The sequence below is a fragment of the Elephas maximus genome, chromosome 9, assembly GCF_024166365.1.
Source record: "Elephas maximus indicus isolate mEleMax1 chromosome 9, mEleMax1 primary haplotype, whole genome shotgun sequence".
NCBI classification, from domain to species: Eukaryota; Metazoa; Chordata; class Mammalia; order Proboscidea; family Elephantidae; genus Elephas; species Elephas maximus.
This window is the reverse complement of record NC_064827.1, coordinates 28,748,614-28,764,302: the sequence shown is the minus strand read 5'-3', so window position 1 is coordinate 28,764,302 and position 15,689 is coordinate 28,748,614. Positions and strand designations below refer to the sequence as shown.

General features: G+C 42.3%; 1 protein-coding gene and 1 long non-coding RNA gene across 8 annotated transcripts in view; one reads left to right on the top strand and one right to left on the bottom strand.

The window, feature by feature from the left end:
- The window catches only part of ADAMTSL1 (ADAMTS like 1), a 389,033-nt gene that overhangs the window by 50,150 nt on the left and 323,194 nt on the right, over positions 1-15,689 (bottom strand). For 5 of the 6 annotated variants that reach the window (XM_049896920.1, XM_049896922.1, XM_049896918.1 and 2 more), the window contains 2 exons: positions 10,207-10,386; positions 6,287-6,421 (listed from right to left, as the gene is read on the bottom strand). In XM_049896920.1, coding sequence (XP_049752877.1) covers positions 6,287-6,421; positions 10,207-10,386 — 315 coding nt within the window. The remainder of the gene's footprint in view (positions 1-6,286; positions 6,422-10,206; positions 10,387-15,689) is intronic. The other variant, XM_049896923.1, reaches the window with a different exon arrangement.
- The window catches only part of LOC126083317 (uncharacterized), a 59,296-nt gene that overhangs the window by 12,315 nt on the left and 31,292 nt on the right, over positions 1-15,689 (top strand). For both annotated transcript variants that reach the window (XR_007518777.1, XR_007518778.1), the window contains exon 3: positions 5,994-6,141. This is a non-coding gene — a long non-coding RNA (uncharacterized LOC126083317). The remainder of the gene's footprint in view (positions 1-5,993; positions 6,142-15,689) is intronic.

The following is a 15,689-nucleotide window of genomic DNA, read 5'->3' as shown; positions in this document are numbered from 1 at the left end:
AGAGAGAGAAGGAAAGAGAGACAGAGAGAAAGAGCAAGCAAACCGTAACCTTGAAGACGGTAAGAAGCGGTGGCAGGAGAGACCTGGTAGCAGGAGATGGCGTAGTGAGCTTCCCAGCCATGGAGAGAGAAATGTGAGCACCTTTGGGGAGAGGCCTAGGGCCAGGGAGAGGCATGCCTATACGCACGCTGGGAAGAGGCTACCCTGATGGAAGAACTGTGTCCTAAGTGTTCTTGAGCCAAAAGCGTAAATGTTACTTCCTGAATAAACCCCCGAATTGTGAGTATGGTCTGTGAGTTCTGTGTGACCCTTGCTATGAATTATCAAGCCCAGTAGAAAGTGCTGTGGGAGGGACAGCTGGTGTCAGAATTGGTAAAGATGGCGGAGACAGGAGGCCTGTCTGACTTCCACCTCATAGGAATCAGCCTTGAGCTGTTTATCTTGGTTCTCCTTCCCCCTTGTGGGGTTGGAGGAGGTCAGACAACTAAGCCAAGCCGTTTTTACACTCTCAAAATCAGGTTTCTTCATTAAATCTCTCCTACTACTGATTACTCCTATAGAGCGTCAGATTAATTCTCCTCAAACATTACTTATTACTACATCATTCTCCTTAAAACCCTCTAAAAACATGTCTCTGTTTCCCACATAGTAAATCTACCTCCTTAGTCTAGTAGTCAAGATCCTCCACAACTTGACCTCACTTAACATTCTAATTTCTCAGCAACGCTATACAAAACCTCCTGTGTCCCTCGTCTTTCTTGTACCCAGATCACACCCTGTGTTCTGAAAGGACTACCTAGAGAGCCAGGGATGGGAGCCAGTCCAAATGGGAGCAACTGGCCACTAAAAGATCAGGATGTCACCAAGGGAAGGTTCAAGATGGAGGGAGGATATTAGAATTCTGGGGGTGAGAATCTGAGCCAAAATCTAAGTGAGCAAGCTCTGGCAGAGATTTGCTTTTTTTGATGGACTAGTTTCTATCACATGCCAAAAAGCACATTTCAAGATCTATCCTAAAGTAAAATTCTGTTAGTGATAGGATAATATCCATAAACCTACATGGAACTCCAGTTAATATGACTATTATTTAAATTTAAGTACCAATCACTAATGCCAAAGACGAGGAAACTGAAGATTTTTACCAACTTGTGTAGTCTGAAATTGATCAAACATGCGATCAAGATGTACTGATAATTACTGGTGACTGGAATGAAAAACATGGAAACAGAGAAGGATCACTACCAGGACAATATGGCCTTGGTGATAAAACAATGCCAGAGATGACAAGATAGAATTTTGTAAGACCAATGACTTATTCATTGCAAATACCTTTTCCAACATGAACGATGACTATACACGTGGACCTCACTGGAAGGAATACACAGGAATCAAATCAACTACATCACAAGAATCAAATTGACTATATCTCTGGAAAGAGACAATGGAAAAGCTCAATATCATCAATCAGAATAAGGCCATGGGCCCACTGTGGCACAGATCATCAACTGCTCAGATGCAAGTTTGAGTTGAAGCTGAAGAAAATTAAAACAAGTCCACGAGAACCAAAATATGACCTTGAGTATATCCCACCTGAATGTGAAGACCATCTCAAGAATAGATTTGATACACTCAACGCTAATGACGAAAGACCAGATGAGTTGTGGGAAGATATCAAGGACATCATACATGAAGAAAGCAAAGGATCATTAAAAAGAATGAAAAGATCAAAATGGATGTCAGAAGAGACTCTGGAACTTGCTGTTAAATGTTTAGTAGCTAAGGCGAATGGAAGAAATGATGAAGTGAAAGAGCTAAACAGAAGATTTCAAAGAGGGGCTCAAGAACACAAAGTAACGTATTCTAATGAAATGTGCAAAGACCTGGAGTTAGAAAACCAAAAAGGAAGAACATGCTTGGAATTTCTCCAGCTGAAAGAACTGAAGAAAAAATTCAAGCCTCAAGTTGCAATACTGAAGAATTCTATGGGAAAAATATTGACCTATGCAGGAACCATCAAAAGAAGATGGAAGGAATACACAGTAACTGTACTAAAAACAATTGGCCAATGATCAACCATTTCAGGAGGTAGCATATGATCAAGAACTGATGGTACTGAAGGAAGAAGTCCAAGCTGCACTGAAGGCACTGGCAAAGCACAAGGCTCTGGGAATTGACAGAATACCAACTGAGATGTTCCAACAAATGAATGCAGTGCTGAAGGTGTTCACTTGTCTATGTCAAGAAATTTGGAAGACAGCTACCTGGCCAATCGAGTGGAAGAGATCCATATTTGTGCCCATTCCAAAGAAAGGTGATCCAATAGAATGAGGAAATTATCGAACAATATCGTTAATATCACATGCAAGTCAAATTCTGCTGAAGATCATTCAAAAGCAGTTGCAGCAGTACCTTGACAGGGAACTGTCAGAAATTCAAGCCAGATTCAGAAGAGGATGTGGAACAAGGGATATTACTGCTGATGTGAGAAGGATCTTGGCTGAAAGCAGAGAATACCAGAAACATGTTTACCTGTGTTTTATTGACTATGCAAAGGCATTCAACTACATGAATCATAACAAGTTACGGATAACACTGCGAAGAATGGGAACTGCAGAACACTTAATTGTGCTCATGCGGAACTTGTACATAGACCAAGAGGCAGTTGTTCAAACAGAACAAGGGGATACCACATAGTTTAAAATCAGGAAAGGTGTGCATCAGAGTTGTATCCTTTCACCATTCTTATGCAATTTGTATGCTAAGCAAATAATCTGAGAAGCTAGACTATATGAAGAAGAATGGGGCATCAGGATTGGTGGAAGACTCACTAATAACCTGTGATATGCAGATGACACAACCTTGCTGAAAGTGAAGAGGACATGAAGCACTTACTGATGAAGATCAAAGACTACAGCCTTCAGTATGGATTGCACTTCAACATAAGAAAATAAAAATCCTCACAACTGGACCAATAAGCAACAGCATGATAAATGGGGAAAAACTGAAGTTGTCAAGGGTTTCATTTTTCTTGGATCTACAATCACAACCCCCAAGGAAGCAGAAGTCTAAGAAATCAAATGACATATTTCATTTAGCAAATCTGCTGCAAAATACCTCTTTAAATTGTTGGAAAGGGAAGATTTACTTTAAGTACTAAGGTTCACCTGACCCAAGCCATAATATTTTCAATTGCCTCATAGGCATGTGAAAGCTAGACAATGAATAAGGAAGACTGGAGAAGAATTGATGCCTTTGAATTATGGTGTTAGTGAAGAATATTGAATATATTATGGACTGCAGTAAGAATGAACAAGTCTGCAATAAGAATGAACAAGTCTGTCTTGGAAGAAGTACAGCCAGAGGGTTCCTTGGAAGCAAGGATGGTGTGACTTCATCTCTCGTACTTTGGACATATTATTAGGAGGGACCAGTCCCTGGAGAAGGACATCATGCTTGGTAAGGTAGTTGTTGTTAGGTGCTGTCAAGTCGGTTCTGACTTACAGCGACCCTATATACCACAGACCAAAACACTGACTGGTCTTGCGCCATGCTCATAATTGCTGTTATGCTTGTGCTCATTGTTGCAGCCACTGTGTCAATCCATCTCATTGAGGGTCTTCCTCTCTTCCACTTACCCTGTACATTACCAAGCATGATGTCCTTCTCCAGGGACTGATCCCTCCTGACAACATGTCCAAAGTATGTGAGATGCAGTCTCGCCATCCCTGCTTCTAAGGAGCACTCTGGTTGTACTTCTTCCAAGATAAATTTTTTCTTTCTTTTGGCAGTCCATGGTATATTCAATATTCTTCACCACACCACAATTCAAAGGCGTCAGTTCTTCTTTGGTCTTCCTTATTCACTGTCCAGCTTTCGAATGCATATGATGCTATTGGAAATACCATGGCTGGGGTCAGGAGCACCTTAGTCTTCAAGGTAACGTCTTTGGTTTGCAACGCTTTAAAGAGGTCCTTTGCAGCTGATTTGCCCACTGCAATGCATCTTTTGATTTCTTGACTGCTGCTTCCATGGGTGCTGATTGTGGATCCAAGTAAAATGAAATCCTTGACACCTTCAATCTTTTCTCCATTTATGATGATTAACGTAGAGGGTCAGCAAAAAAGAGGAAGACCCTCAATGATATGGATTGACACAGTAGCTGCAACAATGGGCTCAAACACAGCAACGACACAGGACTGGGCAGTGTTTTGTTCTGTTGTACACAGGGTTGCTGTGAGTCGGAACTGACTCAACAGTACACCTAACAGCAGTTTCCATCCTAGTTTAGCTGCACCTTCAGCAGGTGAATCCCTCTCACCCATCCTTCAGTGCTCAGTTCTAAAGCATCACAATCGGGCTCTGGTCTCAAAAGACCTACTTCTCAGAGTTCTAATACTTGACCTCATTCTGTAATTAATCTCCAGAATTCCATGGAGAACTCTCCTAGTTCATGGTGCCGGCCAGGCACTGCCATTCGCCACTCCAGTCCATTTGGCCCAGGCAGTTACATTCAGGGACTTTATGGATATTGACTCACTGTCTGATTTAAGTGGAGCAGTCTGGATGTGGACTGGGGCACTAAGGTGTCTCTTAACTGTTAGATTTAAACACCAGTGTAAGGTAACAAAGCACCATAAACTAGCAATGGAATGCAGCAGCACACAGCACAATAAATTCTTATTGCCCATGGCTAAAATGAGACAAAATATTACTCCAGAATAAGGGAGAAAGAAAAGAAAGCTATCATGGAAAAATGCAACCAGGTTAACTTTTCCAGCATGCTGAATGGCACTTGAATGGCCCCAAAGAATTACTGAACTTGGAGAAAATAAACGATTGCTGCACACCCTGTCAGCAACTGGGCTATGATTAACTGTTAGGATAATTTTTCACAGTGATGAGCTTAAAATAAAAAAAGTTCACCACATATGCATTTCACTGGGAATAAGTTTACCATTTGTAAAACAACCAACCAAACTGTTGCCGCTGAGTTGATTCTTGCTCATAGCAACCCTACAGGACAGAGCAGAACTGCCCTATAGAGTTTCCAAGAAGTGCCTGGTATATTTGAACTACTGACCTCTTGATTAGCAGCTGTAGCTTTTAACCACATGGAAAATATGCAATTTGAAATTTCTGTGAATTCTGATCAATGTGATGAGGAAAAATCTCAATGCAAGTTTGTATATATTATGGTAAACAGAATAAAGCTACTTTGTGACTGTATTTCTGTGTTATTTTTACCCAGATAAGAAATAGAGAAATCGGAAGTTTTTTTTTTTACTGTGAGGATTCTTTGCAAATTTCAAATGATAATGAAAACTGAACTTAAATCTTTCTGTGCCCTAATCCTATCGACCAGACCCTGTGGCCATGTTGCTAAGTCATCACCAGTATGACTTGGGACCCATGGGTCATTTGTTCTTGCTAATTGGTGGGGAGAAGAGGCAGAGAAACTTCCAATTTAAAGACAAGGGAAAAATTCAGGCTACTGTTACTAACATTTGGGGCCACTGAATTAGCGTGAGAATTTCTCCCCATTTTGTAAGTCTGTTTCTTTCATGCCTCTAGAAGGCAGAAGAGTTCTCCACTTTTACCATCTCCGTAGGTCATGGTGGGAGTGTGGAAGGTCCTCTAGCATCGCTTTGATTCTGGTATGAGGACCCAGGACTGGATGCGCAGGCATAACTCCCATGCTACCAGAGGGCACCAGCCGTGTGGGCAATAACTTGGTCCCCAATGATAGATGCCAGGGAGATTGTGCTTGGTGAAATCATTTAAACATTTGCCTTGAGGAGTCTGTCTAGGTTGGTTTTAGGCTCTACCCACAGAAGGCTGGCCTAAATAAAATTTTCTGGTTGATATCACAACTTTCTCCTTGAGAGTTATTTCTAGCTCTAGTCTAGGTGGGAGGAGGCCATGGGGCAGTACTGGGGGACAGTTGGCAAGGAGAGATATAGGAGCTGTTCTTTACTGCTGTGTCTTTCTCAAAGTTTAGTGAGGCAATCTGGTTGAGAGGACCTGTCCTGTGACATTAGCCCAAGAGGCCTCAGAAAGGAACCATGCTGGAATCTAGACAAACCAGAGTCCAGGCTGAGAACTGCACTCGCCTTATATGAAAAGTCAGCCAAGTTTCCACTGGTGAGTCTGGATTCTGTAGGCAATTTAGTGATTTCCTGTTGTCCACCCCCCACCGCTGCCTCCCTCCCACCTGCAAACAGTCACCCATCCATAAATCCTGTCCAGCCCTGGATTTCTGCCCAATGTTTCAGAGAGTTGGACTTACCAAGGACAGCAGAATTCCCAGGATCCAGGACCAGCTGTGTTCCCACAGGAGACGTCAGCACTGAAGGAAGGTTCGGTCCAGTGGCTGAAAGCAAGGCCCTGATATCTTCCAACTGCATGGGGACTTGGGGGGGATCTGTAAGAAGGCAGATGGTAAATCAGGCAGGTTGAAGCATAAAGGCTGTCTTAGCGGGAGAGGAAGAGGAGGGTATGCATATAAGTGTGCATGTGTAAGACAGGCATTGCTATGGTTACCTTTTTAAAGGATTTTTCCTATAGAGTGTCCATCTTATATCAAGGTGGGTCTGAATTTTGAACTTAGATGTCTGAAATGATAAGGTCAGTACTAAGAACCAGGCATGTTGATTTCAGTCTTGCCTTACTTTACATCATGGCAGCACTGGGCCCCTAGAAATTTGCAGGTAAATTAAGTCATATTATTGTTGTTAGTTGCCGTTGATTCTGACACACTTTTTAAAAACATATACTTCTTTAGCATTTCCTATATGCAAAGTCTTGTGCTAAATAGTTTTCATTCCATTTTTCCTTTAATTCTTGTAACATCCTTAAGAGGGAGGCACTTTGTTATTATCCCCACAGATATATGCCACAGTGGCTTTTTCTATGAAGAAATAAATCTAGTTGTGAAGTTGCTAAGTGAATTGGCTCTGTGGTCTGAATTTTTATGCCCAACTAAGACCCAGATAAGCAGAACAGGAAGAGGAGGTTGCAACAGGATGCTATGTTGCTGAAAATTTTACACGGAGTCAGGGCTGAAGTCATCAGGGGTCGGAGTTAACCAGAGCTAAAAGTGACAAAATAGCGTGCCTTGCTTATCATTTCCACAGGACAAATAAAAAGGCAGGCACCTGCTGACCCAGGGTGGAATGATCCCAGATTCTCCTGGAAAAGCACCAGAATCATCCCTCCTCTGGCATCTCCTGAAACCCTGCTCTCTCCCAGGGCCAGCTCCCCACTTCTCCTCCAGAGCACTTGGAGTGGAAGGAGAAGCAGGAGCTCTGCTATTGTAATCGATGGTCATTTCAATAAGGTTCAGTGAGGGCCTACTATGTGCTCGGCACCTTGTTAGACACTTACTAGGGATGGCAAGAAAATAAATCACCACGGTATCTGAATCTACTTCAGAATGACACCTTCTGTGTATTCTGCCTTTGACTGCAGAATATCATTACATACAGAAAACAGTAATGAGCTTGAGAGCAGAATTGCCCCATAGGGTTTCCAAGGAGTAGCTGGTAGATTTGAACCACTGACCTTTTGGTTAGCACCCTGAGCTCTTAACCATTGGGTCACCAGGGCTCCTAAATATATATATGTATACAAACATATATACTTATATATGTATACACTATATACAATATACATATATATTATATATGATATATGTGTATATATGGAAACCCTGGTGGCGTAGTGGTTAAGTGCTATGGCCGCTAACGAAAGGGTTGGCAGTTCAAATCCACCAGGCGCTCCTTGGAAACTCTATGGGGCAGTTCTACACTGTCCTATAGGGTTGCTATGAGTTAGAATCGACTCGACGGCACTGGGTTGGGTTTGGTTTTGTTTTTATATATATATATATAATTTAAAAATATTTTCTTCATTATAGTATAGGGAAAAACACTAGGCTTAGGTTCAGGAGCCCTTGGTTTGGGCTGTGGCTCTCTCATTAATTCACTTGGGGATGTCATTTAATCTCTCTGAGCCTTAGTGTCCTCATCTATAAAATTAAGTTACTTCCCAAGATCTCCTTCTACTCTGATTTTAGGAATTGATGGTGGCGGTATACTCAAAGCTAGCCTCTCTCCCTCCCTTCCTTTTTAAAATTCCTTCTTGAAACTCAAGGGACATTTGCTTATTTACTACTTAAGAGCAAAACAGGGAGGCTATGTGTCATCTTCAAAATGATCAGCTCTCCTTGGGCTAAGTGGCTGCCCCTCTCAAAATCCTTGTAGCTTCTACAGTATTTTTTTTCTTAGGTACATGTCCAGTTTATCTTCACAGTGAAACTGTAAATTCTCCAAGGACAGAGGTCACCTCCTGTATTTCTCCTAAAGCTTTGCCAGTGTCCCCGTGACATGGAACTTGGACGTCATACTTAATGAATACTCACTGAATGACTGGGTGGATGAATGCATTAAGTCTACCTCATTACGCTTCATGTTGCCACACTACAAGTTAAAGAACTTAGCATGAAATCCCTGCTTTATACAGAAAATCCTCCGTTTACACGTTAAGCTGCATTCTTGTTGGTGAAAAAAAGAGATGTTACCTATCAAAACTAACAAACTTTGATTAATAAACCGAGACTTCTGATCATGAAAAGCCCTACCCTTGAGTCTAAATAGTGATTTTTCCCTCAAGTTTGGTTCAACGGGGAAAAGAGGTTCAACTCCTTGTGCACCGTGCTCACAGTCATACCATATTAGAGTTGGAATGCTGCTAAGAGCTGGCTCACAAAACATATACACTCCATTGGCAAAGCCACAGTAGCCGCTACACATCCTAGGCTTTCATCTGTGTTGGCAGAAGATGATCAGGAAGGGTTATTAGGAAGGAAAAACCCATCACTAAGCACCGTAACTCAGTGTGGGGCACTCGTTCCTCCTGGGTGCTGGACTAGCAATGCGGCTGGATGAAATCCAACACTAAACAAATGATCTCCTTCACGGAGTTGATTTTCCATGGCTTCTGAAGATGGCTGGTGGTTTGTGCGACCACTAGGGAGATGAAAACCCATCAGGGCCTCTCTGAGATCTGAGTGGGTAGGCGCTAGAAAACCTAGGCTGTGGTATATCAGCAATTTCGGGAGTGAAAATAAAAGTAGAAAGTGAAAATAGAAGTATAAAGCTCATTTTTCCTGAGGAAGTTCATCATGTGTATGCATGTGTATGTACGTGTGGCATGTAATTATTTACACTTCTCACACTTTTCCTTTTGTTTCTCTTTGAATGATAGCTTTCTCTTGCTGAGAAAGCTAGCATAAGTCCTCTAATAATTGCTTTTTTTTTTTTTTAAGAGTAAGACAAATACATGCTTTGTTACTTCATCCCACCAACCTCCAGGGACAGTGGAGAAGAAAAATTGAGTTTCCCTAGCGAAGGGGACAGAAAGGGTTATAGCTTGCTACATGGCTGGGGCCAGCACTGGGCATCACAGGGTACTGGATGGTGTCCCAGCAATTGTTGTTATTTTTAAGTGCCTTTCTGATACTTTAAGGAGCCCTGGTGGTGCAGTGGTTAAGTGCTTTCGGTTAAGGCTCGCCGAAAGGTTGGTGGTTCTAACCCGCCGGCTGCTCCGCAGGAGAAAGATGTGGCAGTCTGCTTCTACAAAGACTGCAATTTTGGAAACCATATGGGGCAGTTCTACTTTATCCTATAGGGTCGCTATGTGTCAGAATCTACTTGACAGCAATGAGTGGTTTTTTGGTTTGATGTGATATTTAATCAGAAGGTCTTATGTTTGGGGGACATGTGTGGATTTTAGGTAGACTAGACCATAAACTTCTTGAAATTACATGAAAAATTTTACATCTGTGAATTTTTTGGGAGAGGCTAGTCTCTAGTTTTTATCCAATTCTTGAAGAAGTCCTTAACATGGATGGAGTTAGGAAGAATTGCTTTACCTATATTATCTCTATTGGCATAAACCCTGTGGCAAGGTGGGCAGTCTTTATTTTCCAGGTCTTCACATCAAGAGACCAGAATCTAAGGCTTAGTATGGTTAAGTTACTTGCCCAAGGTCACACAGTTAGTAAGCGGTCAGGCCAGGACTCAAGCTTTTGTCTGCCTCACTCCAAAGTCTGTGTTCCTTCTACTTTAAGGCCCTATATCACACCTTTATGTCCTTAACTGTATCAGTTAAAGAGGAGTGGTGAGTGGGAAGCCTTGAGGTGTTTACCTAGAATCAGTAGCTGAGTATTCTCAGTCAGCTCCCCGTGCAGATTGGCTGCCCTGCAGGAGTACAGGCCTTGGTCTGAGGAAGACACATTTGTGAGTAGCAAAGAGCCCTCGTGCAGGTAGTGAAGGGAGGCCAGTTTGCTTTTATTCCTGAACCAAGTGACTTCAGCTTCAGGTACACCTAGGAAGAAAAATAAATTCATCAGCCAAACAAGCAGGTGAACCAGGCAGCATGTGTGGCCTCTGGGCTGGCCCTCACTGCGACTGCTTGGCAGGAAGCATCTGCCTGGGCGTCTTCTACTTCCTTTGGCGAAACTACATAAAGACTTGGGCCTCTCAGTCTTCTCCGGATATTCTGCCTTTTAAAACTTACACGATGAGGCAGGAAGAAGAGGGCAGTTAAAAGATGATAAACCAGAGGCAGCTGGTAAAGTGTACTTGGAAAGGTGAAGAGAGACTGCCCAAATTCTTTGGGGGAAACATATTATAAAATCGTAAGAAGCAAATCTATACGTCAGTGAAAACAAATGATCTACGACTATGTAAAACAAACAGTATTGAGTAAGAAAAGCCAGACACAAGAAAGAATGTTTTCATTTCTGTAAGTAAAAAGCAAAACCTGATAACATTAATCTATGCTGTTAGTGGTAAGGGTAGTGACTCCCCTGAGAGAGTAGGAGGAAGAGGGAGTGGGGACAAGATACTTGAGCCACTGGTAACGCTTTGTTTCTTGATCTGTGTGCTGGTTTGGCAGGGTGTGTTCATTTGGTACCTTTATGATATATACACTTTTCTGTATGGATATTACATTTGGTGATGGTTAATTTTATGTGTCAACTTGGCTAGGCTCCGGTGCCCAGTTGTTTGGTCAAACACTAGTCTAGACTCTGTTATGAAGTACTTACAAGCGATGCAATCAGTTGGCCTTAAGTAAAGCAGATTACCCTTCATAATGTGGGTGGGCCTCCAGTCAGTTGAAGGCCTTAAGGGCAAAAAAGAAGTTTTCCCTAGAGTGTATTCTGCCTCCAGACTATATAATTTGGCAAGAATGCCTTCACTATTTACTCTTCCTACTACCTGACCTGGAAGCCCTGGTGGCACAGTGGTTGAGAGATATGGCTGCTAACTAAAAGGCTGGCAGTTCAAATCCACCAGGTGCTCCTTGGAAACCCTATGGGGCAGTTCTATGGTGTCCTATAGGGTAGCTATGATTTGGAATCGGCTCCATGGCAATGGGTTTGGTTTATCACCTGACCTACAGATTTTGGGACACAAGCCTGCAGGAATCTCTCGTCTGTTGCCTGATCTGATTTGCCACCCGCCCCCCCAAACTGTGTGAGTCAATTCCTTAAAACCAATCAAACTCTCTTATACACACACACATAAAACAAAACAAAACGATACCCATTGCTGCTAAGTCAATTTCCGACTCACAGCAAGCCCATAGGACAGAGCAGAACTGCCCCACAGGGTTTCCAAGGCTGTAATCTCTACAGAAGTAGACTGCCACATCTTCCTCTTGTGAAGTGGCTGCTAGGTTCAAACCACCAACCTTTCAGTTAGCATCCAAACATGCTTAGCCACTATTCCACCAGAGCTCCTTATGTACATATACGTTATACATATATACGCACACGTATACATGTAGTCCCTAACTTAGGATGGGATTCAGTTTCAACAACTCCGCTGTAAGTCAGTTCTGACGTAAGTCAGATACTTCATTTTTTTTTTTTTTAGTTTTCATTATTATTGCCTTTTGTTATCAGTATCTTTATAAATCCAATCTTTGCCTTTGGGGATTGGAAACATTACATATAAACTTACAGGTGTATTTTAGTACATACATAAAAAAAAAAAACCACATGTCCGTAAAAAATGGATGACGCTGGTATTCTGTCAGTTGCGGTAACAACTCCACTTGTGGAAGGTTCTGAATCATCTGGGTTACCTCTGGGAATGGGGACGGCATTCTTAGAAAATTACTGAAAGTTGTCTCTATGGTCTTTTTACGTGCTTCAATATTGTATATGGTACATACTACTAATGATAAAATGTAAATAAAAAACAAACAACCAGACGGTTGTGAGTGTGGTTCGGTAACTTGAATATGCTGTAAGTCTGGGACTACCTGTATGTATATGTGTGTGTGTATGTATGCATGCATGTGTATTTGTATACATAGAATATAGAGAGAATTAGGGCTAGACTTTGCCCTTAATAGCCAGCCTAATGTCAAGGATACAGTCTTCAGAGATTTATCTTTGTACCTGTTAACTTGCCCTCGAATCTGATAAACAAAATTTACTAGGAGTCTGCTCTATAACAGGTCAAGCTCTCATTATGGCCCCTCGGGACTTGCTGTTCCCAAGCCCAGGAGCAGGAATTGGGGTGACAGGGTGGTCTCATGTTCCATTGCATAGACTTACTGGTGTCCTGGCTGCTATGCGGCCCAGGAGGGGTTTTCCAGGCCTTGGAGCATAGCCTAAGATGGAGGCGGGTAGAACTGTTTGGCAAATCTCTAGGGTCTTTCTCCCTCTTACAGGAACAGAAACGTAACTCCATTCCTCTCTTTTGTTCAGAGAATTCAATGTGAATCACTAGGGACGGCAAACTGGCTGGAGGGGGGAGGCAGGGCTCCTGAAAGGGGATGGAGACCTGGATATTACATCCTTTTCACACCAGGGAGAGGCACATGCCAATTTGGCTCAAATGATACGACACTGTTTGCTCCAGTGCATGAGAGGGGCTGAGCTGGCATCATCTCTAAACACACCTGGAGAAAAGACACAGGTGAGAGGGAGAAAAGCTGGTTTTCATTGCTGTACCACTAGGGAGAGCAAGAGCGTCATGACACCCAGCCGTGCCAGCTTGGGAAGACAAAAAACCCAGCACTCAACAGAAGGCCTCTCAAAAGCAAGTTGAAGGCAAAGACCCCCACTCATTTATTTCCAAAAGTACAAGGAAAAATGAGCTCCTACAAATATTCATTCTTTTTTTGCTATGAATTACCCATATGTAGTGCCTATTGTTGGCATCTTCCTTTGAGGAGGACTGTGGGTAGCAAGCACACAATCCCTTCGAGGAACTAGAGGTTTTCTAGAGCAAAAGAGGCAGAATAAGAGACCTGGAGTAAGTGGGCCTTTAGTTCCATCAACAAAAGGGTGATAACTAAGTGAATGCAGAGTGAATGCTCTCTCCGCAACTGTGCCACGGTGCATGGTGTGTGCCTCCAGAGTCCGCAACTGGGGCTCTCTCTGTGTGTGACATTGATAATTCCTGCCGAAGACTCCTGCTGCTCACCAGCGTGTCCTTCTCTGAGACAGATGATGTGGGGGAGAAAAAATGACAGAGAGAGAGAAAACATGAGAATGAAAGAGAAAATACGAAAGAGACAGGGAAAGAAAAGGAGAGAGAATACGAGAATGAGAGAATATGAGAGAGAAAACAAGAGACAGAAAAGGGGAGAGAGAATATGAGAATGAGAGAGAAAGCACGAGAGAGATACAGAGAAAGAAAAGGAGGGAGAGAAAAAGAATATGAGAATGAGGGAGAAAAAATGAGAGACAGAGGAAAGGAGAGAGACTATGAGAATGAGAGACAGGGAGAAAAGGACAGAGAGAATGAGAATGAGAGAGAAAACATGAGACAGAGAGAAAAAGAGAAACAGAAAGAGAGCCAAGGGATGGAGAGAGACCCCAGGTATTGGTTGTAAGCTTCTTCCATTCTCTCCGTCACTCTTTGCCACGTGTCCCCATGAAATAGGGCCTGATTAACAGGACAAGACAGGGTATTTACCAATGGGGCTGAATTTCTCAGTAAGAGCTGAGGGGTTCACAGTAGAAATGAAAATGTTCAGGATAGCAAAGGGCAGCAGAAGGAAGTTAACTTCCAGTGTCCATAAAACTGGAAGCACAGAAGTGAGCAGTAGTAGAAGTGGCAAGGGATGGGAAATTCTGTAGGACTAGTTCTCTAATAAATTGATAAACAAACCCTCTCACACTTACGCACAGACCTGCATCATGGGCCTGCTGATGGACGTGTTGTTGCTGGTGTTTCATTTTAAGGGTTTCCTGCCTGGGACTGTGGGCTTCAGGGAGAGAATGATGCCAGGAAGATGCTTTAGAATTGCAGCCAGTCTATTTAGGACTGGCTTTGACATATAACAAACAGAATCAGAATAAGGAAGAGGAAAAGTAAATGAGGCATCTTACTTCTCCCCAGAGACGACATTGATGCTTTAGGAAACTTCACTAGCCCTCACATGTGCCAAAAGTCCCTTGAGAAGGTACTAGATATACATGCCTCATACTGACGTCTAGAATGAGTCTCGCTACCTAAACATCAGGAGCATACGGAGGTCATGAGCTATGCAAAAATATCTTCAACACGTTAGAGGGAGAAAGAACATCTACTGAATATTTGTTATAAGTCAAAAGTTTTATAAACATTTAATTTTTATTTATTGTGCCTTAAGTGAAAGTTTACAAATCAAGTCAGTCTCTCATATGAAAACTTATACACACCTTGCTACGTACTCCTAGCTGATTTCCACCTAATGAGACAGCACACTCCTTCTTTCCACCCTGTATTCCCCATGATCATTCAACCAGCTTCTGTCCCCCTCTGCCTTTTCATCTCCCCTCCAGACAGGAACTGCCCACATCGTCTCATAAACATTTCATTTTTATAAAATGTTATAAAAACATTTATTTTTCACAGTGATCCTGTAAGGAAGTTCCCATTATAAATTCCACTTTATAGGTGAGAAAAGTGACATATGACATAACAAACAGAACCAGAAAAAGGAAGAAACCTGCCTAAAGTCACATTAGTCTGGATCCCTGAATGATTACACGGGAGCAAAATCACTGTCCCCCTCTATTCTCCACCCCATGGCCAATCAGTGAGCCATAAATGGTGAGATGGGGATTCAAACTCAGATATATTTGACATCAAGGATCCTCATCTGAACAAGTATTCAACTAGCTGCCTCCTTAGAGAAAATCTGAATTGCTGCATTCCTATTTTTGAACTGCCAAATCCTTAAATATTTTCTACTTCTAGAATTAACTTTTCTGCTGTAATTGTGACATCAAGATTGTTGTCAGGAGAGAAGTTTCTAGAATCTATACTGGCTTCGTTAGCTCTCTTCTTGTTAGGAAGCTTGGTCATGTTGTGGGAGATTATTTTTTCCAGTCTGTTACGACATGACAGCACATTCTACAGAAAGAAACATCTGAGAAATGACGGCAGATATAATCCACCCCAGAACAAAGTCCAAAGCTATGTTGTTAAGTTCCTTAGATAGGCTCCCACTCTGGACTCCCTGGTATTATCTGTATCTAAAAAGGGGAAGGAAGAGAGCCTACCTTTACTTTTTATCCTTTGTGGCATATCTTATCAACAATACAATGCTCTCCCTGTTGCCTGAAAGGATCAATAAATGAGTCTAGTTTTTTTTTAGTCATACCGGGTTGTAATTTC